Below are 25475 nucleotides of genomic sequence, written 5' to 3' on the forward strand. Positions count from 1 at the left end.
GAATTATTAATTGATGAGATAATTAAATCACATAAGCTTGTCCGTTTACTATCTCCAAGGAAATTAATAGTGCAGAGACATAAAGTGCTAGTCTTTCAGAGAAGAACATGAATGGCCCACTTTGAGCATAAGTAACTTAATGGGAATAACACCTTCACGTGGCTAACCTGCTGTTTTTCCAAATTGGCTGTTTTCAAATGAATGAAATGAAGCATTACTTGCTTCAGATATGATCTTAAATACATACATGTTTCATATGAATTCTTATAAAACAACACTTATGGAAAAGAACACATTTTCATAAAGTGCACAGCATTTGGAATCTGATTTCCAATTTAGAATATAAAAATAAACACACACACACAGATACACAAAAAGTATATCTTCCTTGTATTATACAGCTCTGCTTAGCAGGCATACAAGTTTAAAGGTGTTAAACTGGTGTTAAACTAGCCACTAGAGAGCTTCCATAGCATCTCTAGCATCCAATAGAAACAAACTCAAGTCCAACGTGGTAGTGAGCAGTAGGCTGGCGCCAGTGAAAAGCACACCTACAGTGGCAACCTCAGCCCATAATGCCAGCAACTTAGGAGGCCAGCAGTAGGAAAAGTCAGTCATTAGCACAAGAGGGCAAGGTTTTGGCAGATATTTCTGACTAATGAGGCACAAAAAAATGCTTTTCTGATGTTGGCTATGTTTTTACTTCCTGTAATAATGGCATATATTGAGATCTGAAGCAGATGACAGTTTCATAGTGCAACCATAAACCCATGTTAAAATCATGCTTGTACTTCGTTCATAGAGAAAAATGTTAAAAATAAACATATCAAATTGCACCAAAAAAAATCTACTGTACATAAACTGTTGATGCAGAATGCGATAAATATAATATCCTTATTGCTTTCATACTCCAGTATGTGCATATTAACTTTTACTGAAGTTTTGTAAGACAGCATATGGATACTAAATTTAGCATCACATCTACCCACTAGAAAGTATTACTTTATCTTTCTTCATCTATATTTAGGGAAAGAATGACTAAAGAAATAATAACTTTTAGATAGCTCAGAGAGGGAAAGAAAAAGGTATTATCTTAGCGGTCATGAGCTAGACAGAGGAACCGAAAGAGGACCAAGAACAGGCCTGCTGTAAACACTCACAAAGATGAGAGAAGGGGCACTCTTCCCACCCAGCAGCACTGACAATTAAACCATAGCAAATATCTTCCACTTGTTCACCAGGAATTGGGAAAGCTGTAAATAGCAGATTTGTATTTGCGTGCCAAAGCCAGTCTGTCTCTCTCACTCTCTCCCCAATCAGACAATCAGGCTATGATATTCCATTAGACTGTCAGATGTCATTAATACTTAATAAATGTTACTAACTACATGTCAACACTTGGCGTCCTGAATAGTTGTTCTTTCACATTTAAGTAGCTTTGAGCTTGATAGATTTTGTAATAGCAGAAACAAAAAGAATACACAGAACTGCAAAGCACAAAGGGTATTTAGAATACAAACATTCAAAATCTGATTTGAAATATATGAAGTACTCAATTGAATCAATTTTCAGAAAGCACATGAAAAACATTTCTCCTAATACTAACTGCTCATAATTCACTACAAAGTTCAGTCCTTGTTCAAGAGAATAGATAAAAATGGAACAAGCTAGACTGTTTCCAACCACTGCCATGCTGGCTGATTTTAATCCATCCCCAGATTACTTCTAACATTTTCATTTGTTTAGCATTTTTAAATAGGAAAACATAATTTACAATGGGTTCAGTAATATAGGCCAAATCAGGGGAGAATTTGTTCACTTTAGTCTCTCCTGCAGGTAGAGGGCTATTATTTTTGCAGTTCCATGTTTAGATCATAATACAAAATTTTAAAAAGAGAAATCCCCAGTTCTCCATGTTCTCCTTCTCCCATCCCCGAATAACTTCATAAAGATTTTATTGTAGTGTCAAGGTGCCCTCTCATTTCATGTTCTCATGCACTTCTGTAGTTACCTGAATGATATTGCTATGCGTTCTCAGGATACTACTTAGCTAGGAAATGTGCTTCAGTTTATTAGTCATCGTCTCATATTTCCTAAATCCAGATACTGTGTAAAACATGAGTCCAGTGTGTAGAATTTGGAAGTGCATTCAGAAAGATGGCAGGGATTGGTAACTTTATAATTCACAACAAGGAGTTTCTAGTGGTTCGGGTAGTTACTTTACTTCGCTATATACTTTGAAGAGGCACAGAAAAGTGTCATCACCTCCAAAGAAAAAAACAAAGAAAAATCAGAAACCTTGTCTTTTCTACTCTTCTCTGTGCTTCAAAAAGTGATTATTACTTTGTAGAAGGAATACATATACACAGTATATCATCTCAGCAGCACAAGGAGTAGAAGTAGTCAGGTACTGAGGCGTGGAACACCTGGTCCAAGACAGATGAAGACTTAATTGCTTTGAGTTGTGCAAGGCTTTTAAGAGACACTTTTAAAATCACAGTTGCACTGCTTTGAACAAAAACTCATTTTGATTTTGACCCCATTCTTAGTCTATATGTTTTGACAAATGCTCATAAGGCTGTGCCCAAAACTAAATTTAGCCTAAAAGATCAGTGCATGTAGACAGAAAATTAGTTTGCTCAAAGTGCAGCAGTAAATATTAAGAATGGGCTGCAGGTCTGCTCAGAAGTCACCAACTAACAAAAACATATCAGATGTTACCTTTTGTATAGAAGAGAACACTATTGATAAGGCTAGAAACAAGATAATAAGTAATCAACGTTCCCTACATCAGCATTTCTGGTTTTTAACATAGTTATGCTTCTAGGTAGTAAGCTGCTAGAAGGCAGATACTGACATTTCTGCATGCAAAAGAAATAAAGAAACAAGGCAGTCACAACATTGTATGGTGTTGTATGCAAAAAGGTATTTAGAATTTACAAAAAAGCATGGAACAACTAGCTAGAGATACAAAAAAGAGAGAATACACATTAACCTCAAGAGAAAACTTTTATCTTGATTTCTCAGTATAGATATCAAAGTACTGTCCTTTGTGGTCCCTCGCTAAGTAACAGCTTTCACAGCTGCAAGAGAATACCGACTACAGAAGGCCCATTGCTCTACCCTCAACAAAACAGAAACAGAGCAGAGAAACCTAGAGGACAGCAGCACAACACGGTAAGGTGCATTCTGGCTTTTACTTTCTTACTCAGCTGCAACAGAACAGTCTGGAAGCTATCTCCCCAGCAGCTGCTCTCATCAGCAAACTGTTTATTGAGAGAAAGTGGTTGGGTCAAAGGGAAAATGTTATCCAGAACTGAATGTGTATCTTAAAACAGGAAAAACAACAACAAAACCAGCAAAACTTGTTGCCATCCATACATATGAGAAAAGCACATTACATATGAAAGGAAATGACCTTCCATTCTGAAAAGGCTAAAAGCATACTTAATCTAAAATTCCTAATTTGATGAAGCAGTATTTTATAATGTTGAACTAACTTACTCTGGCTTGTGCTGATTTTGAGACCTGTTGAAGGTTTCCAATAAAAACAGAAGTTACTTAAAACTCAGTTTGTGTTTTAAGGTTAAAATATTTCAGAATGTTTTTATTAAAACTTTTTAAAAACATTTCTTAACATGGAATGATAACTTTGTTCAGTATCCATATGCAACAGCAACAAGATCAGGATTCCCCTAGTATATTACAAATGCAACATCAATATTTTGCGTGGGGGAAAAAAAAAAAGATTGAGGTTCAGTATCAGTTTTATGAAAAAAAAAAAATCTAAATTTTATGATACAGGTAGCAAAGAAAGACGACATACTGAACTTTTGAAGTACTAAATCCTTTTCCTAACACTTGCCAAATCAGTTTCAAATATTATTAGAAAACTTTTGAATGCAATAGCACATATTTGGATGTTAAAATCTCACTTAGAATTCACAACTCTGTCAAAAATCACTAGAGAATTGAATTTAGTCATGTTTTAAGCCAAGCAAAATTGTAATTGCTTGCTATCGTTGTACTACATTTAAGCACATAAACATGCACCAAAAAAAAAAAAAGAGAAACAAAGAACGTATGCATCAAAAGACCCTCAAATCTTGCATAATTTTCTAATATCCATAATTAAGTTTTAAAGATCATTTTTAAAAGATACCAAAAATTACAGTGCAAATCTCATTTAGTAGTACATAGTTGTTTAACCTCAGAAATTGAACTACATATGAATGTGTATGTAATGTAAACTGCTTTCAGAATATAACACAGTAATTGGGGCACATTTGCTGCAACATTCCATAAAGTTGACTTTGAGGGTAAAGGATCAATAAGAACAAGGTCTACCTTTGACATAATATCACTACATAACACTTCACAAAAGCAAGTATTGCAATGAAAGGTCTGATAAATCATAGGACTAGTAGGTGTTGATTTATCTTACCAGAAAAAGGGCGTGATAAATTATGTTTTGCCCATTTACTTCTTTGTGACACCTACTTCATAACAAAACTGTTTTGGTTTCCTTTTTTTTTTTAAAAGCATATGTACAACCATGCTAAAAATAACTACAGAGAAACCATGCAGAAGTGGAAAGACACTCCATTTTGGCACTAAAATCTGAGCATTATGCATATTAGCCTGAAGTCGTATTTTGTTCTGTTTTTAAAATAGGATCAAAGTCACATTTAGAAGAATAAATTACAGTATAACCCTAAATGTTACATGCATTTATTTTAAATTGCTCTCAAAAGTATTCTGCATTGACTAGAAAAAATACAGAAGAATTTTGTTCTCAGCTAATAGGGCAATAAATTAGATGCAATATATTCAGCTGGTAAAACTGGCTCTGTTAAACAGCTACCGCATAATAGTATTTTTATTTGGTACCAAAACTTTTTCTTTTCCTAACTGAGGATACAATTGTTTGCTGAAAACCTTGGAATCTGTATTAGAATGAATTAAGTAAATAAAACCTAAGAAAATATTTTTTCTTAGCGCTGATAATGCGCCATTCCTAGTTTAAGGTTTTCCATCAGGTTTGCTTTGCCTTTCAGCAGATTTATATGTATAAAATGTGAGTGAATCTAGTGTTCGTGAATATGAAACAGTAGCATAGGAGCCAAGGATTCTCTTCTGAGCACAGCAATTACGCATTAGACCAGAATGACAAACTTTCTGCTGCATCTAGGATTGGCTCTTCTTAAAAAAATCCTAGTTCTGTAAAACTGCAGGAGGGGGCTGAGGTAAAGAAATGTTTCTTAAGCATTGGGGTGAGACCACAACATACTTTCAAATGTACTGCAACTCAAAGAGATTACAAGACAGTTACATCTCTACAGTTGTAGAGCTAATGTTCAATTTGTATTGCATGTTTTGCTTCTCTTCCTAAAACTTATTTGGGGTTGGCATAACAGTTTATAAATGAACAAATAAATAAAATATCATAAAAGAAGGATCCTAGGAAAGTAGATTTTCTTGGGAATTATGTGCTATAAAGGCAAGAATATGCATAGCATGCTATTTATAGTATACGTACTTTAAGGGGAGAACAACAGCATTAAAATAACAACTACTGAATTTCACTGCAACTAAGATCTCCTTCCTAAACCAGGATCCTAAAAAAACACGAACACGACAGCATGGGATTAATTAAAATAATAATAATAAACTAACATGTTTTTTTCAGTGAGTGAGGTCTAACAAAAAAAAGTTAGGCTTCATGCTTCACAAATATGTCATACATAGCAGTATAAAATTTAGGTATCAAATTGAGTGAAGAATGTCTCAATAATGCTCAACTTGCAAATTCATATATTTTTCTTTATAAATTCATACATTCTTCAAAATTATGTAAAAAATACAATATTCATGCACACATACTTTAGTGTTTAGCTGTAAAAGTGGTAAATACAAATTGCTTTTACATGCACATTTGTTGGTATGTGTTTTGTTATTTGTTGTTGTTGCTTTTAAACACATAGCAGTTCTTCTTCCATATCTAACGCTCATGTTCTTCTGCCAGGACTGAAACCTAGTTCAGAAGAAATTAGTAACTTTTTTACCCTCAGAGAAAAAATATCAAAATAGTAACCCAAGCACACAGTACACCCTCCTGTAACTATAAGGTTTGTGATATCCAGGTAGCTTCTGAAACTAGCCTCAGAACTAGCCTCCCCAGACAGCAGCCATCTGAAAGCACTCCTGCAATTATCAGAGGTAAACTGGGAAGAAAAAAACAACAAAATGCAATTTGTCACTTAAAGGCGGGCATAAATCACACTTAGCCCTCGTGAGGATAAGGATGAACATTTATGACGACAAATCCTTCAGCCACTCTGAGACTGAGCTCGCTTTAATCAAGTCATACACACCATCAGCTCTACTCCAGTAGATCAAAATGACATGCAGAAGTTATCATACCACAGAGAATGCAATGGAAATCAGAACTCACGACTGAATTACGGGGATTTTTTTTTTTTTTTAACTTGGGAAACACGGCGCTCAAAGAAGCAAACAAGAAAAGACTCAAGAAAGTGGCAGTGTACGAGAAATGATCAATGGAGGGAAATACAAGCATTCAGAGGCATTTACAATGATGGCACATTATATTCTCTGAACGACTTTTGATTCCCTTGACTTGCCTCTGAGGATAACAATCTGTTTATGTGCTTATGAATATTTATTTTTTATCAGTCTTATAACAGTTGAGGGAAGACACAATCTGTCAAATAAATCTTTCTGAGGTAAAATTCATCAACATAAATGATAACATTCTATGTTGAATACAGTTTAAGGAGACCACTATTAATACAAGCTAATCACAATGCACAGAAACAGGCTCTTGCCTGAGGACTCCACTGAATAGCACACCTGAAAAATAATTCATTTTTCAGACTTTCTCCATTAAAATGTAGTATTAACCCTGGTAAGGAAATGCCATCAAAGAAGGAGGGCGGGGGAATAGGGGAGTGGAGACAATAAACAAAAAAAACAACCTTCTGGTAAAACTTGGTAAATTTATTTAAGTAGTAAATGCTTGCTGCGTATGGGCTATAATATACCCTACTGGAAAGGTTTAGTGACTGCAGTGCAGTAGTGAGGTTAAACATTCTGACAAGGTGTGAAAGTTTTTACGTGGGGTAACAATACAGGTGAATATGATTTTTCATTCTGGCTGAGCAGCCTGTGAGTGAAAGACAATTCCAGCTCCCAATCCACATGGTTGTGTCAAGCCTTCCAGACATTCTGGCTGACCGTGAAAACGGTAAAGCTGAAATTCAGAGCCCTGTAGTAATACTAAGAGGAGAAAAATAGACAAGAGTCGTAGAGAAACGAAGACAAAAAACTGCAACTTCCCACCCAGACAACACTTCTAAAAAAATCAAGAATCTCAACAGCATGAAGTAAAAGCTTTAAAACACTACAAAATAGCCCTGCAGATATCTACTCCAAAGATGAACTTCTAACTGACTAAATACGAACCTGTGTTGAAGACTCTTGATTAATACTCCCAAATCAGACGGTTAACAAATCATACTGAAATAAAAAATCTCAGGAATGATCTCAAATAATAACATGAAAAATAAATAGCTGAATAAAAATTCAGAATAGTTCCATGAAAGCTAATGAATTCAAGCTACAGTGAAAATCTGTATGCTCAGTCTGTGACATCTAATGATTAATTAGTTAAATAGAGACAATTTGGGTCCTAGTTCCTTGAAACAAACAGATAGAGAAACAAGAGAATGAGTAAAGTGATCATAATTTAATAGTTGGAAGTCTGATGTGTACTTTCAGTTTGTCTATCTAACATTACTGCTCAAATGGGCAATGTGATAGTCACTGCAAAAGTAACATTCTACCAGTAAACTAAAATATGCTCCAAAGACAAAGAGACTTCTCTTAGTACATGAGAATTTTTTTTTGTACGGAGCAATAGGGATAGCAATAATTATTGTAAGGTTTATTACAGCTCAGAGGTGTCTTAAGTTGTTACAGCTGGACTGCTAAATGGTGAGAATGGTCTATCATTAGACAGAGTAGAGCAAATAAGAGAGAAAAAGCTAGAAAACATTTAGAAAAAACTGAAGTCCACTCCCAACTCCAAAAGGAAATGCTTGCCACAGAGATAACAAAAGCATATCCCTGTTGTTGCTAGCTATACCATCCATACCACTAGGTGGAAATACCGAACTAATGTTGCCTCCCAGATGCTGCATATGGCTCAAACAGATAGAAGGAAAATCTCCCCATAATTACTAAAGCTGATGAACTTCCTCGTCAAATGCAAAAATAACCAATGACTTCAAAGAAAGGAGCAGCTTTTGTAAAGAGCTGCTGCTGCTGCTGAAATAATACAAATTTAAGAACAGAGCAGCAGTCAGATCCTCTTAAAATCTTTACCTTTTCTCCAACAGCGGCCAGCATCAGACACACGAGAAAAGAATATGGTAGGCAAAAGGTAATATTCTCTTCTACCAATCCACATAATAAGGACTTTTTGAGTCAAAGAGGTTGCACATGTCTCAAATCCAATTATCTATTCTCGTATGAAAGACAAAGCATCTTTCATCACCTGTTCAGAGTACGCCTGATGTCAAATATATTTCTTTAAAACAAGTATTTTAAAGACAAAACTTGAAATATTTTCAGGTATTCCTATCAAAACCTCAGAACTCAAACAAGCAGCATAAATACTTACACTAATTTGCAGCCCATACTGCTTATGTTAACTTTGGGACACTGCCCCCCTCTCTATAATAAGTGAAAAAGAGTAAGTATTTGCTTTAAGCTACTGTACTACAATATATTAGTGATGAAAAAGCAGATAATAAATCAGCTTTTAAAATGCAGTTAAGAAAAAAAAAAAAAAAAAAAAGGAAACACTAATTAGGTAACTTCCACCTCTGCAGCTGCTGTTCCTGTCAGATAGGCTATGGTGTATGACCTAATTGTAGTATTAACAGTTCAGTTTTGGAAAGAAAAGATTATCTACCTTCCAGATCAGAAAAATGCATGGATAATTGCTTATTTCATATAACAAGTCAAAATGTCAAAGCATGCTGTATGTAATTTTTTGTTTATATCTTCAAGATTATGCAGCAAATAGCAATTTTTTTCCTTTGAAACAAAAGAATTTCAGAAATACCTTTTTTTGTTGTTGTTGGTTTTGGCTACATGGAAAAGATGAAACATAATCCCTCAAAATCATTTTCTCTATATCTTAAAATTAAGAGGATCTCAAGATGCTTTCCAATTACTAAAAGCTGTTTTTGTGCATTACAAGGAGTACATCTAAGTCCCGTTCTTTAAAGTAGAGGAGATGGCAGTATGTTTGTATGTTAGTATGAATAATGTTCTTCCTTTCAAATAATTTCTATGATTACATTTTTCCACTGAGAACATTGCCAACTTTATCCACTGAAAGGTAACTAAGAAAGAAATTATAACCAACTGCTTTTTTTTTAAATGTAAGATCTAAAAAAAATATCGTGACAAAGCAGGGAAAAGGAAACTTTCACATACTACTCAGTAGCATACTTTGCAACCTAACATCTAACTGCACATTTCATTCTTTCCAAATAAAAATCACGTTATCTTTATTTACCCTCTCTGAAGTAGTTAGAACATAATATTCACTCTATAGAAAGTCTTTTACTGAATGGAATAAAAACCTAGATATTTTGTCGGGCTAATGTTTTGAGATCTGCAATTTGTTTCCCATTTCTGAAGACTTAAGTTATAAAGATCTATTGTTCTGCCTTCAAATCTTAATTCTTGCCATGAAAAAACTATAAATTATCACCTTAAATTGCAGGAGATTCTTATCCTCGTTAAAACAAGTGGGAGCACATCATACTAGCTTCTAGAATATTGATCCTGCTAAGGCTGAGCTTTGAATTACACAGGCAGTCAGTTTTCACAAATTGAGAGGATATTTTACAATATTTTCCGAACTAGTATTCATAATATTCATGAAGCAAGTCCAATACAATTTGCCATGCAATGGGTAAGTAACACACAGTAGAAAACAAAAATGAGGCTCTACAAAGCTGTAAAAAGCAAAAGTTGATCTGTACCTTACATTCTAATGGAACGATCTGCCCAGAAGTAGCACGGATTTGATAACCAATATTTTTTAGACATGCATTATAACTAGCAGCTGTAGAGAATGCTAGAATATGCAGCAATAGAAGTTGTTTTCTGTGTGGCTAAGATTTGCTTCTTACCTCTGCCTCTTCAGCTGTTGCCCCATTCCCCTCTCTCCACCCACACAGCATTTGTTTTCTCTTTCATCCAGTAAGACCAGCTAGCTCTTCTTGAAGTTTTTCTCTCTCAAAAAAGTTCTTATCCTCATCAGTCAAGAAGAATGCTCCAATTTAAACGCTAGATGAAAAACTCCCATCTCCACTTTTCTCAAGTCTTTTTCTCTAGGTCAGTGTCTTTTTCATAATTTCTATTATATCATCCATTTATAAAGGGTTAAAGACAGAGGACTTCATTTCTGAAACCTGAAGTTGCCAGTATGGCTACTAAAATAAGATGTAATCATTAACAGACTTAGTATTGCACTTAGGTATCAAACTTCAGCAGCACTGCTGATTCTTTGCTATTGGCACAGATAAAGAACAGTGACTGACTAAAATTCTTAGTATTAAATCATGCAATCCTGCAAAACACGGCTCTGTATAACCTAACTGTTAGAATAAAGGTTTGCTCGATAGACGTGACAATGCAGCATCTTTAAATAGGATACTTTTGTAGGGAAAAGAAATGTACATTATTGAGAAAACAAAATTTATTCTTATAATTTTTTTAATCTTGACTTAATTTCTTCAAATAATTGTGAAACCTTGCTTCATTGCTTTTGTAAATCCTCTGTAATTAATGTCATCACTACAACACTACTGTCAAGTAATTGAGTAAAATGATTTATAAATTTGTAATATGTTTCACTTGCCACTGACTAGAACCCAAATAAAATAATCTTTTATAAAAAAAGTTGTAGTAGAAAGTAAAGCAAATGTCTGAATTAAGCTAGCAGCTGTTGTTTAATCAGCTCTTCACTACAAAAACTGCATAAAGTCAGCCAGATAGTCACATGCCAAATTCCACTCCCACAGCACCTGGAATTTCAGGATTTCCTCAACACGGCAGAAACCTCAAGTCACTTCTTAAAATGAACTGTCAAAAAATGAATGCATTTGTAAGTCAATCTCTTGCTTTCAACTACTGATGGAAGTAACACTTGAAATATCTTTTGCATTCTCCATATTCTCCAGTAGATACATTTGTACATCAAACTCTGAGAATACTAGAATGTCTTCTAACTCAATGATGATGTTAAATAAATTCCTATCTTAATTTTCCAGAGTAAAATCAGCTCAATAAACTTAACTAAAAAGCTTTTTGTTGCGAGTGCTTCTTTTTCTCATGATAATGAACTTCTTCATAAGATACCACCAATGTTATCGAGCAGCTGAATTGTCAAAGAGTTGCTAACAGTTAAAGAAATATATACAGAAGACCTCAGTGTGGAAAATACACTGTTTAAATAAGATAAAGTTTGCAGTTTGTCTTTTTGACTCATATTTTCTCTCGCTTATTCAACTTTTACCTCTAATTAAAATACATGATCTTATATCATCTAGCTATATTTTGTTTTAAAATAAATATACAAAAGGAGCCCTAATTAAGTTGTTAAATAACCACTATGATGATTTCCCATTGTGGAAATGTATCATCATTTCTGAGCAATGGTAACATGATAGCATCTCACAGGACTCCAGCTGATGCCAAGCCTGTTCTCATTTTCCCAGTCTCACACAAATTAGCTACAGGCCCCACCAACAGTCAGAGAATCTCAAGTTTTTTAAGTTTGGAAATACTCCACTTAGAACTTAGAACTAAGATCTTTACCAGTGAGGTCATAGTAAACAAATCGATGCCAAATTGCCATGGATCTCCAGAGCGTTTGTCACAAGTTATGGATTCTTGCTATCTAAAATCACCCATCTGCTCCAAGGCAGATGAACTCTGACTCCAAACAGTTCAACTGTCACAATTTACAGAGTGCTGACACAAAACCCAAAACCAGCCACTTTAATTGAAGCCTTCGCATTAAGTTATAACGTGTGCCTGTACTAGACACACAGCCAACACAACTATGGTTTAATTTGCCGCTGTAGATTTCAGCATTTTTTACTTAGATTCTTATTGCAAACTCCAAGATAAACTGAAACCAAGAAAATTCAGCCTCACACACTGGCTAGCACCACTCTACACTGAATGACCTGCATTCAAGAAAGAGTATTCAATCAAATTGCTATTGACTATACATTCAAGGATGAGAAGTTAACAGAAAAGATGAACACAGCTCTAAAAAGCTTTAAATATATCACACATCATTATAGTTTCAGAATAGCTTATATCTTCTACTCTATACAGTACAGAATGTTCATACCTACTGAAGAAAATGGTAGTGAAGTATCATGCATATTGATTTGAACAAAGCAAGCTCTGACACATGACAGAATAAAATTTCAATAAATTGCACTTCTTTTAGATGTGAGCACACATCTATTTCATATCAGAACTGGTTCTACAATAAGATTAAATGCTCCCCAGTACAAAGGCACTAAATTTTAGTTCTCACAGCACCATAAAGACCCTTTTTATGGATATTACTACAAGCTAGGTATTTCCTTTCATTTCTCCAAGCTTCTTGTGTTTTATAAATGATCGTCCAAAACATTTATCAACCCAATACACAGTCAAAAGTTGTTTACAAACTGTAAAGCAACTTAAGTTTGCTATTCACTGTTGTTTAACATAAACAGCACTTTGCTGCTACCACAAAAGATAAAAAAACAAAACACTTTCTTAACAAAAGAAATGTACAAGAGAGGGAACATTTGCCACATTTCTTTTTTTCCCTCCCACCAATACATGTTAAGTATTCCCTGGAGTGTAATAGCAGAAAAGTGAAGGATAACTTTAGGAAGCAACCACCTGGAATTACTTGGTTCCACTTTCAGAGTCTCCCTCATCTTTCATCAAGATTTCTTAATTGTAAATGTTTTACCATATTTTGACACTACATACCATTGATCCTGTAACATTTACAGTACAGTTTTAAAATTGAGGAAATACTATATAGGCCAGTTGCTGCAAATGCACACAGAAATTTTAATGCAAATCTATACACAACGCACTGTGCATAAAATCTTTTCCATCCCTTCCATATTTTTGGCTTTTCTCTAAATTCAGCTAATAAGTGACCCCTAGCGGTAAGGTACCTTTCCTCACTCAAAGAGCTGCATAAAAAGCCTCAACTGCTTCCAGCTTCTTAGAGGAATAGGGATTCTTGTTGATTTTAATGTAATGCTAGCACTATTATAGTTGATCAATACTGAAGTCTCACAATGCTAGACAGTCTATTTCCCAGTGAATTCACTGAAAGTACCTGCTGTACACCAGTTGTTCTTCAATCAAGAAATCCAAACAGAAGTATGAAGAAACACGCAAGTGTGAACAATTAATGGATAAATAATTTAGCCTTCTGATAATTATAGAGCCAGTAGAAGCAAACTCAGCTGTCAGTAAGAGCTTCTACTACAGAGTTAGCATCTATAAAAAGCAATTTGTTAGATACTTAATTTTTTTTTCCCAAAAGTTACCAAAAATCCATTTATAGGTTATTAGTTCTTCTGCATTATATGACAGGCTAAATATACAGCCTCTGAACAGAGAACCAGGAAAGCCTAGTTTCTTCTAATTGTATCAAATAGTTTAAGCATTATACCCTTCACCATCTTTCTGTCCACATCCCCTACACACAGTTTCTATTATTATTTCAAATACTTCTCTTGCTTTCTCCCTTCTCTTTCAGCAAGGGAGATGATAGCTCAGCAAGCCTTCAAGTCATTGCTACAACCCATAAAATGACCTATTGTAATTATACCTAGAACTGGTATCATTCTACCTCATCTACTGCCATATCCCCAAGTTCCCCTATCTCAGCTTCCCCATGACAACTCCTTCCTCCCTCCACAGCAATACTCAGTCCCTCACAAGTTAGTGCCTTGTTAATAGAGCCAGGCTTGCCAGCTGGGAGGAGATAAGAACAAGGAGTATGTTTCAGACAGAGTTACATTTAGGCAGAATGGACAGACGTGAAAGAGTAAACTATGTAAATAGTTTAATAGTGTAAATAGAATAACAGAGGAGAGATGAGAACAGAGAAAGATACACAATACTTACTCCACATCCCCTACCATCTTCAAAAGCAGCTTGGATATGGTCTTGGGCAACATTCTCTAAGCTGTCCTGCTTAAGCAGAAGGTTGGACTGGGTGACCAACAAAAGGTCCCTTCCAACTTCAGCCATTCTGTAAAACAGTAATCTGCAGAAGCTTATTACCTCAGTGTAGAAATAGCTTTCAGATGAATGGTTTTCTATCTTCCTCTGTCCAACTGAGCTTTGAAGTGCCAAAGCACATGACAGTCCCCTTGTATCCTCATCACCTTTACTGCTGCTCAACTACTGACTGTCAAATAGCTGTCTCCTCTTCAAGGGACATCCCATTCAGAACGATAGAAAATCAACACAAAGTAGGGTGTTTGACAGGAACACCTTCACTTATATTGTTGCATCTATGTTACAGGTTTGTTTTTGCCTGAATCAGCTTCACTAAAAGATATTTGCCTTCCAACCAATTGACAAAATCTCAAAGCTTGCATACAAAGACTTTGTCAGTAAGGCGGAATTCAACTGAAATGATAATAATACATAAACGGAAGTAAAAAATTTTGGACACAAACTATTCATCAGGGATCAAAAGATAGCTCAAAACAGCATGCACTTCTTTCACTGGTTTTCTCAGCTCTCAGGTCTCTCCTGAGCTAAAGCAAGAAGCAAATTGCCTTTCTGGAAAAAAATATTTCCAAAAGGCTCCTGTTTTTTGTCCTACAGGCTAAAAGGCAAGAACGATGCTTAATACTTTGTGGATGATACAAAAGAATAAGCAAGTCTCCTATTTTGTAGATGATACACCTTAAAGCACGAAGTTATCAGATAGCAAAAATAATCAGGCTTTTGAACTTTAGCATAACTTTTTCTGACTTTTAACACTGGTAATATATTTTATTAAATAGCAGTTTTGCAGTTGGATCTCAAGTTCTACAATAGGCACTAATACATATGGAAATATCTCAGAAAAATTGACTTAAAATATACCCTGAAATCTATGTTCATTATAGTGCTAGCTAAGAGATCAAGTTTCCCATCCTCAAAGAAAGATTTATTCAGGATAAAGTAACTTCATACTCTCTTCGCTGACATAATGGACTTGGAATTTTGAAACAGCCGATGGCATCACAGAATTGGAGCTTAGAACAGCAGCTCAAAATGTAGACTTGGTCCAACTGATTCTGCTGCAATGTATCCCAGTTATTCAAATACACAATCACCTTTATAGTTTGTTATCTGTTTGAGCATGGTATTCTGGATCTCAAAATGTCCTCTAAAAGCAAGTCTAAAGTGCAACAGATGTGCATTTGGACTTTCAAATTATTCCCAGTAAACAAAAGTTAAAGCCCCCAAATTCAAACTTCAGTCAATATCTTTGTACTGCCTGTTTGTTATTCCAGAAGAGCATACTGTTTAAAAGATGGCTACTAGCTCAGCCAAAGCAATGAAGACTGCTTGCATTTCATAATTTGGCTGCCATCCATTTGGAAGATAATGAAAAAAACTGACTCAGCCTAACACAGCCTGAGTCACTAATCAAGTTTGAGAAGCTTCAGACCAGAAAATGTGTGGGAATAACGTATTTCCTAATGGAGATAATCACTATTCTGTCAAATATCTCTCATTCTCCGAGGAGTGAATTCTTGTTTCCAGTTTCCATGAAGCCAAGAACATGCTATGCTGAATCGTAGAGCAATAAAATACAATCCTAGCCTATATTTCTGAAAAATATCCTTTAAAATGGTAATGTGAAAGAGTAAATATATGAGTGTTTCAAGGCAAAGCTGCAGAAATAATCAGATCTCTATGCTCAAAGCTACCACTGAACATATGGGGGCCAGATAACAGGCATACAGTGATCACGATTTGTTTGAACACTTAGATTTTATTAGCACTACAGTGACGCAAAATTTTGTTTTTAAAGCACTGCACAAGTCTACAATTTGCATAACTGTGTTATATTAGATCAAAGAAAGTGGAAAAGTGCTGTATTTCAATAGTCATACTTGTCACTAGAACAACTTCTAAGACCAACAAGTTGTATAGATTTAACTTAACTTTTACCTAACAAGTAATCTGCCTTTCAAACACTGCCTTCATTGTTCTTGCAGCACCATATCAATAAAATGTTTTTCCCCAGCTAACTGAATTCTACAATGTCCAACTGGAAGTAAACTGTACTTGTCATGGTGTAAAAACTCTGTGATGAAAGTGTAGCCTTGAGTGTTGTTTCTTTCCAGGCCCATTATCTTACACTGTAGTTACAAGAAAGGAGATCATGAATAAAACATAGAAGCTGTCACAGCAATCTTTCACCACCAATAGAAGCCAGCATGAGCTGAGGATCTGACTAGCATAATTCCACATGGTAAGACATAGACCTCTAACCAGACAGACAATATCATCCATTATTCAGGTATTAGAGATAGAGGTATTAATGTCCAACCTTTTGGCTTGCCGGGCTGCCCTGAGTTTTAAGAGAAATTGTCATGAACCATATCTAAAATGTATGATGTATGTAAGTAAAAATGTAATTTTTTTATTAAAAAGTTTTTTTAAAAGATCTTTTATTTGAATTCAAAGCCACAATATTACCAGAATTTCAATATCAAACTGTGGCCATTTTTAGAAAAAGTCAGGTATACAAAAGCAATGATGAAGAAAATAAGAATAAAACTGAGAATACCTGAGATATGGAAATTAATCACAGCAGTGATATTATTTGAAAAGTACCACATAAACAAAAATTGAACAAGTTACATTTTCTAGTTTGACATCTCAGTCTGATATTTTAATTTCCTATTGACAATTAACCTAAATATGTTGCCCCAACAGTGGTAACAATGTGATTTAACTTTCATTGTTTAGAATCAGTTACTCAACTGCTAAGAGTAAATGAGATTCACTGCTCAATTACTACAGCCTCTAACTCAGCTTGTCTCCAGCTTCACTACAGAAAAGCTGGAGATCTCTGCCTGTTTCAGAACATCAGCAGCACAAATCTAGCTGCAAAGCCTTAAGAAGCCAATATATCACTTATTTTAAAAGCTTGACCATTACATAAAACTATGTAATTTTCAGTGTAACTAGGGTCAAAAGTTTAAATATTTCTTCCCAAATCTTTGGCATTCCATCTCAAAATAGATTTTTGTTTCATATGCCAAAGGCAAAAAATATTAACGTCTGTCTTTTTTTTTTTTTTTTGAATTAAAAGAATTTTGAATTCTTTTTTTGAAGAAAATTAATTTTAAATGGAGGTTGCTTATGTGTTAGATAATTATACATTTGCTCATTTCTTCATATACTGAACTGTAGTTCTCCTAAGACCTAGACAGTAAGCAGAAAGAACTATAAGTTAACAACAATTGCACTGATAATGTAAAAAGACATTGATCAGACATCTGGGGCTGAGGAATATACAGAAGATACTTGCTCATTCAATAATGTTGACTAAGTTTTATTTCAAGTAGAAGGAACTAGGTCTGATGGAAGTCATGAAGTGATAAAGAGCTAAGGGAATGGCTAAGGCAAATCAAATAAATCACACAGAACAGAAACAGACCTACAGTAAATTGAAGCTTATAGATCTGAAAGGAAAAAAAATAGCTAAGTAGAATGATAATTAAAATTCAAAGAACTAAAAACAAGGACAAAAATATTTTCTTTTTCCTAATGCACTAGAAAATAAAGAGCAGAGTAAAATATTTCTCACACATAAGCAAAATGAACTTATAGCTTCTTAATAGAATCTGAAAAATCTGTGGAAGTTAGTGATTTTTAAAATGGAGTGGTACAGATGCAACCTTCACCCTGAAAGAAAATGAATCAATGAACTGCCAGCTCCTAGAAAGGAGGAGCACCACATGTGCCTTTCTTCCATTTTTGCCTAAGTATCTGCTACTGGCAACTGCTAACAAGACATTATGAGCTTGCTTGATCATCAGTTGACTTATCACAGCATTTCTTAATACAAAAAAATGTTTAAAAAAAAAAAATTGAAAAAATCACTTGTTGCCAGTAAGCATAACTTGGTTAATCTCTCAGGAAAGGCATATACACTCCAATACATCCTAGAGACCCAAATGGGAAATACTTCCAATAGTGACATAAAAAAATAGATCAAAGTTCAAAAATTACAAAGCTTTCAAGGCAGCTCTTCCACCTCCCTTTCCAATACTCCTAACATACGCTGTAACCTAAATCTTGTTTAAGTATTTCTGAAATTATAGATGCATTTCACTGTATATAGGAAAGTGAGAAACTTATTTTTCTACAGATGTCATGTTATAACATACGTAACTTGTTAGAAAGCTCAACTATTGCGTCTTTCTTACTTATTTTACTGTGCTGTTTCTTCATTAATAGCTGCAGCTCTTACACACAAGTTGCAACTTTCTCTCACACAGTATTCTGGAAAACATGTTGTGGCCAAAGCAAAAATAAAATACACTATGGAGAAACAACATTTACAAAACAATTTTGGTGTGAGATCTAACTATACAGTAAGTATTTAAGAAAACCTTTAATGGACTGCAACCTGTAACGTGCCACTAGATGGCAAGTTTGGATAGAAATTTGCTAACTTATTTTAATCACAGCAAGACTGCTTGAAAATTGCAAGTGCATAGGAAACATAATCAATCACAAAAAACAGTAAAGGAAAAGAACACACACACACAAAATTAGTTACATAAATTCTAAGTCTTCTGTATAAAGCATATTGAATATTAGTCAGAAGAAAGGCTAAATGAGTTTTAATTTTTAACACAGACATAAAACTAATGCTTTTGAGTTTACTGCAGACAGAGAGACACAAGTGCTTGTTTCAAGTCTGGTCACAGATAGCTGCACTGACTGCAGCAACAATGAGGATATATGATCTGGAGAAAGGCTAGGAAGGTAAATGGGAGAGTTACATCTTGAGAAAGTAGATTCCAGCTTATTCAAGGAATTGCTTGTTAGGATTGCTTGGAAAGAAACCACATAAGGAAAGATACCCAGGCAATACAACTGGTTTTTAAAGTATATTTATGAAGAACTTCGCTATGAAACACTGTTATGCAGGAAGACAAGGCCTGATTGGTTAAATAGGGAGTTTTTCAATGAGCTAACATGCAGAAAAAGAACATATTAATATTAGAAACAAGGACAAGCAATGCAAGAAGTATATAAAAACATAACTAGGGTACTACAGATAAAACTCAGGAAGTTAAATATCCACCTAGAGTTAATTTAGTGCTGAACAGTAGCAGTAGCAAGAAGGGATTACAATGATTTTCTCATTTCAAACAAGTTATTCAAGAAAAACCTTTGTGCACTGATGCATGGGGAAGAACCTAGTGGCAGGTACTGTTAGAAAAAGCTGAAGTACTCAATGCCTTCTTTGCATTGGTCTTCAGAGGCAAAGCCTGCTCCTGCACATCAGTGTGCACTGTCACGAAGCTGAACACTTTCAGATTCATAGAGGCAAATGGAATTAAATGAAGAGAAATGAAAAAGAATTGGCTTACACAATTATGAGTTTGTCTGGATCTGCTACTGATCTACCTGTCACACAACTTTATGAGATTTGATCTTTTGTTCCCAACGTATACAGAAATTTCCACCTAGTTTTAAATAAAAACAATTCCCATTGTTTGAATTAGTTCTCTCTGTAGATTATCACAGACTTATGTTTGATACTCAGAAGCATGTAAATAAGCACAACTCTTAAAATATATAGTAAATATTCCTCCATTATTAAATTCAAAACTACCATAAACAGGTAATAACATAGAGTAGAAATTAAGGTTTTCATTCATTCACGATAAAGCTCTCCAAAAAAAAATCCACCATATTAACAAGCCATATTCAGAGTGAACACTGAATTTGCCTTGTATAACTGTCAGCCAACTGAAATGTAAGCAGAGGCCGTACCTCATCAGAAGAGAGAAGGTAAATAGGTGTCAACGTAGGAACTTCACTTAATTCACAACTCAGGCCGAGTGATATCAGAATGTCCTGGAGAACTTCGTATCTCTTGGAATTGCTCATCTTAAGCAAATTAAAATCCTCTTCAGTTTGGATATCCACAGAATTAGTATCCAGTTCCAAATGTACCTGGCAGGATACACGCAAAGAGAATTTTAAAAACTGTTTTGCAGGATTACACATTTTATATTGGCAGAGAGATGCGCTCAACAAACTCCATCCTAACTGTGGTTGCATAACTAGTGTAACTTAGAAATTTCTCACATATTTATCATACCTACATTTTGGGTATAATCACCCTACTAAAAACTAGGGAGTAGCTATATCTTAACATTCAGGGATCACAGTTGCTGATATACAACAATTTTCTCTAAAATCTACATAATAAACTCATCTTCTTCTGAAGGAGAAGTTCATACTTGCAGATATTCATTAATTTAAACTCTTGCAAGAGGGATCTTAGAATCAACAGTAATATTGATCAAATTCTGGCTTGTGCAAAAGCAGAATTACATTTATATTGAAAGACCTTTATCAGAGGTTGCACAAGATCAACAGAAGTCTGCCAGAACATATCCTTACTGCATCACACATATTAAGTTGCTAAAAGCATAGCTAAAGAAATATCTCTGAACAATACCTCAGAACCCCAGGACAGGATTTCATAGATAAAAAAATCTCAGGGCTCAAGCAGTTGTTTAAAAGATGAAATACCTTCAAGGCCTGCTTTCATTTGTTTGTTTGTTTCAAAATATTCAGAAGTTTTTGTACACTGCTTCATGTACATACATTTGATGAAAATCAAAAGCCATTGTGCTAGTTTCTCCCATTTTGCACATTTTAATTATGTTCTTCAGCTTTCATTGATGACCTGTTTCTCTGAAATTCTGAGAAATTTGCTGAAGGTAGCCAGGGTGGGTAGAACAAATGGTCAACAGAAGAGTACAGAAAAAAGGGAAACAACAAGTCTCTGTTATAGAGTGTTATAGAATGGCTGATGTCACTGTCAGCCCCCTGAAAAGAAAACAGTGAGGTTTTACAAATCCAAACTGGAAGTCATTTGAAGTTATAAAGCAACACTCTAATCCCTTTAATCTGATTTTTGAAGCTATACTGTAACACCTTTTTCTTTTTTTTTTTTTTCCTGGGGAAAACTTTTGCAGCAGTAAGTTGTATTACAGGAGAAGACTTCATTTAAATGGTACAGCAAAGCAGGTTTTACCATGGAACTTGCAGAAATGAACAGCAATGGTATCTAACCAATTTTCCACTCCAAGTACAGATGGATCACACAGGTAGCAAAACTTCCACCAAAGTTATAAACATGTTACTATATATACCAATTTCCAAAACTGAGGAGAATATCCTGCTTCCAGTTGTGACAGAGTTAACTTTCATCCTAGTAGCTGGTATGGTGCTGCGTTTGGATTTTAGATGAAAATAACACTGGTCACACACTGATGTAGTTCTTGCTGAGGAGTGCTTACACACAGCCAAGGATATTTCAGCTCCTCACGCTGCCCTGCTAGTGAGGAGCTGGGACTCTACAGGCAGCAGGGAGGGAACACAGCCAGAAAGCTGATCTAAAATGGCCAAAGGGATGTCCCATAGCACATGGTGTCATGCTGAACTATAAAGCTGGGAAGAGAAGAATAGTAGCAGCCACTGCTTGAGGAGTGGCTGTGCACTTACTTGTCAGTGGGTGGTGAGCACTGCACTAAGCACCACTTGCTCTTTAATCATCATTATTTTCCCTTCATTTTTGTCCTATTTAACTACCTTTATCTCAACTCATGAGTTTTAATTTTTTCCTCCCTGATTCTCTCCCTCTCTACTTCTAAGATGCAAAATGTTACATAGTTAAAAGTTTAAATACTGAAGGAAGACTCAGGGGAAGAAAAAAAAATTGTTTTCAGCTGACCACAGCTCTCCTCTCTTCTTTTGTTCATGAAAGAAATTATGCGGCAGTTTGTTGTATACACAGTTTGCAACAACAGTCTGGGACCTTTCTCATGTACTCTTTCCAAAGAGATCTGGCTACCTTATTCCTAGAACTTTAAAGAATTTTCCTTTTAAGCTTCTTGAACATTTTATTTTACTTCCTCTTCTGACTCTCTTCTTCATCATATTTCCTATTTTTGTATGAAAGCTTTTATTTTGTCAGTATCAGCTTTTACCCAGAATTCATCAATAATTCTGCTTTTCCTGTTCCCATATCCCAAAGTCTGCAAAGAGCACAGTTGTAATACAGTGAATCTTCTAGCAGCAGAAATTGATAGCTCTGCCTTTGAAGTGGCTCTCTTACTATGCATATCTGTTGTCTCCTCTACCATCCACAGAAATTGCACATGACCGACATGGTGAAAACAAGGACCTGCAACAGCAGTGACATTTTTCTTCCATTCTTTAGCTTTCCTGAGGATAAAGTGAACACCACTCTGTATTCAGAGCCCTTGTACATTCACTGAGACATATATCCACATTTGCCCCTTGACAAACATTCCAAAGAGCATGCCAGATCAATAAATGAACTTCTTTAAAACACAACACCATGTACCAATGAGCGAATTAATGCTTTTCAATACACAGTACCTGAGAAAGAATGGCTTCTCCTCCATTGTCTCCATAAGGCAGATGAACAATAACTACATCTTTATCAGCATTATTTAAGCAACTCAATGGCTTCACTTTGCTGCTCCCTTCCTTCATCGCTACATCAAAAATACAGCCAGTGATCAAAAGATTTAACTTCATTTCAGTACTGTCCATTTTAGTGACCACTAATTCATGAACAGTTCTCTTCAGTTTGTCTTTCCTCTTTATTTGTAAACCATCAAATGCAAAAGAGGAAGACAACCCTAGAATCTTTCCACCTTTAGATAAAAACCTCATAAACTGTTTTTGGTTCTTCTCAGAAATAGGCTTTTCTGTGGCAATGATCAACAGCACTGAATTATCAATCCATGGAGCTTTCAGAACTTGTTCCTCATGCAACTGGTAGATGGTGTAGCTGTCTGTATCAACACATTCCTGAATGACTGATTTTACTTGCTCAAAGCCCACTTTTGCAGTTTCAGAGCCAACATAAATCAATATATTAGGGGGCTTTCCGGCAAGGTTTACTCTCTTTATTCCTGTTGTTAGACAATCACCATTCTCTTCCAATTTGCTATTGCAATCATCAGGAAGTTCTGGAATGGCTTCCACAGAGGCAAACCTGACTGATTCGATAGTGCTGTTTTCAAGCTGTAGACATTCATGACAGCTGGAAAGATGCAAGTGATGATGCTCTCCAAAACCTGTCTCTTTGTCAGATAGACTGTTGGATTCATCTTTGTGCTCATTTTCTTTTCCTAGCTTAGATTTCTCTTCTTTTGCCTCTGGATCACCTTGTCCTGCAGACTCAGCTATTCCACATTGTGTTTTAATAGTAGTTCCAAAAGTAGCAGGAGTTACTTCATTCATCTGTGTAATGCTTGCACTCTTTTTCATAGATGGTGTCACCTGTTTTAACTCCTTCAGAGTATTTTCTTGTAAATGGACAGCTGGAAGAGTTAAAAAATGAGGAGTTATAAAATTTTTTATCAGAAGATCTATGATGAATATCACTGTATCAGCAGAATCAAGGCTTAATTTCAGCATAAGTTCAGAATACTACAAATTTTATCTGTTTGACACATCAAAACCACTCCCTTGAATAGAATAAATTTATACTCATAAAACAAGTCAGTGACTGTAATGACTATTTGTTTCAAGGAAGTATGGATGAGAGTGTAGCACTTGTTATTTACAGGGAACATTTAAAAAACCCACTAACACTCATTAGCAGTGCACAAATATATGGAGAAAAACAAAACCTGAGAACTGTACACAATACAGATGTGCTCATAACAGAACAACAGTAAATGAGAAGTAGGTAAAGAAGTTCTCATAAAAGTATCAGTTTGTCAGTTTTTGTACATGGACAAAAATAAAGCAAGGGAAATGCTTTTGGAAAAATGCTGATCTGTTAAGGAGGGCAGAGTGGAAAATTACTATTTTGAAATGAAAGGTTTTGAAATAGGTTGCGAATAGGTTTTGAAATAAGCTATTAAAGTCATGATAGTGGATAAGATGGAAACACTGAACCACGTCTCTGGCACTGTCAAAGGCAGTAAAATAAAAGTAAGTAAAAAAAAAAAAAAGATACATCTGAACTACTTACAATCTGCAGAAAGGGAGACATAATCAGCTATAGGAAATACATAAATACATAGAAGCTAAAAATCCAAAGAAAAAACAAATACCAAATGTGAATTCCTTTCCCTAAAAAGAACAGAAATGCAAAGATAAAAATTTCCTGGTAAGTTCAAATGAAAAAAAGAAGGGCAAAGATACCTACTGTGAGCAAAACTTGTAGAGCCAACTAACAGAGAAAGAGGAGAGAAAAATTATTCTTCATATGGTAACTTATTTCTTTCAGTTTCTGAGTCACAGAAATACAAGGGCCACTCCTAAAGTAATGGCTTCTACTTTATTATGTTGGCACACAATCTCAGAGGTGGATATTGGTTGTATGGCAGTAAATGTTGAACCTTCCAACCAATATTCCATTACATTTTGTTGCCAAGACAGTCCCTCCGTGTGGAAAAAATGACACCCACTGACATTCACTAATGCTTTCTGAATGTTGATGGACACCAAACAGTGGATGTGAGCGCAGTGGTGCGTTTCACAAGTGGCAAGAGCAACAAGTCATCTCCACTGGAGCAAATTTTTATGAGCATGTAATGCAGGTTTTTGTTGATTGCTGATGAAAATGTATAGATAATGGTGGTGTGTTGAGAAATAATGTTTTGTAGCTGAGAATTTGCTCTATCAAATAGTGTTATTGTGCTGTTTCTATCTGTTATAGTTTCCATGGAAGTAAGTAGGAGGCAATACTTCCAGAGCAACCTCCTTACCACAAGTCAAAATAAGCAAAAACTGATTGAATCCATCTCCAATGCCATAAGGCCAAATGCTTATTTATGTAGATATTAAGATCATATACACAGCTCTAAAACAAACACATTTTATCATTAAAAACAAATATGTGAAAATACTCACAAACAATCTTGCATGGAACCATTCCGTTATCCATTTGAAGCCTGTCTTCCATGAATGCTATTCCAAGGTTACTGAAATTATCTACACTTGCTTCAGCAATTAACTTATATGGTTCCCCAGGTTTATAGGCCAACGGTGAACAATAGTCAGACCACTTCACAATC

The 25475-nt window shown here is 35.2% G+C and overlaps 1 protein-coding gene across 3 annotated transcripts in view; it reads right to left on the bottom strand.

Annotated features, from left to right (window-relative positions):
* The window catches only part of HLCS (holocarboxylase synthetase), a 117883-nt gene that overhangs the window by 86933 nt on the left and 5475 nt on the right, over positions 1–25475 (bottom strand). For all 3 annotated transcript variants that reach the window (XR_007373326.1, XM_048927173.1, XM_048927186.1), the window contains exons 3-5: positions 25312–25474; positions 22816–23768; positions 20170–20352 (exon numbers count right to left, since the gene is read on the bottom strand). Coding sequence is in view for 2 of the 3 variants with exons in the window: in XM_048927173.1 (XP_048783130.1) it covers positions 20170–20352; positions 22816–23768; positions 25312–25474 (1299 nt within the window). In the remaining variant the exon portion in view is untranslated. The remainder of the gene's footprint in view (positions 1–20169; positions 20353–22815; positions 23769–25311; position 25475) is intronic.

Source organism: Lagopus muta, chromosome 1 (assembly GCF_023343835.1).
Source record: "Lagopus muta isolate bLagMut1 chromosome 1, bLagMut1 primary, whole genome shotgun sequence".
Classification (NCBI taxonomy): domain Eukaryota; kingdom Metazoa; phylum Chordata; class Aves; order Galliformes; family Phasianidae; genus Lagopus; species Lagopus muta.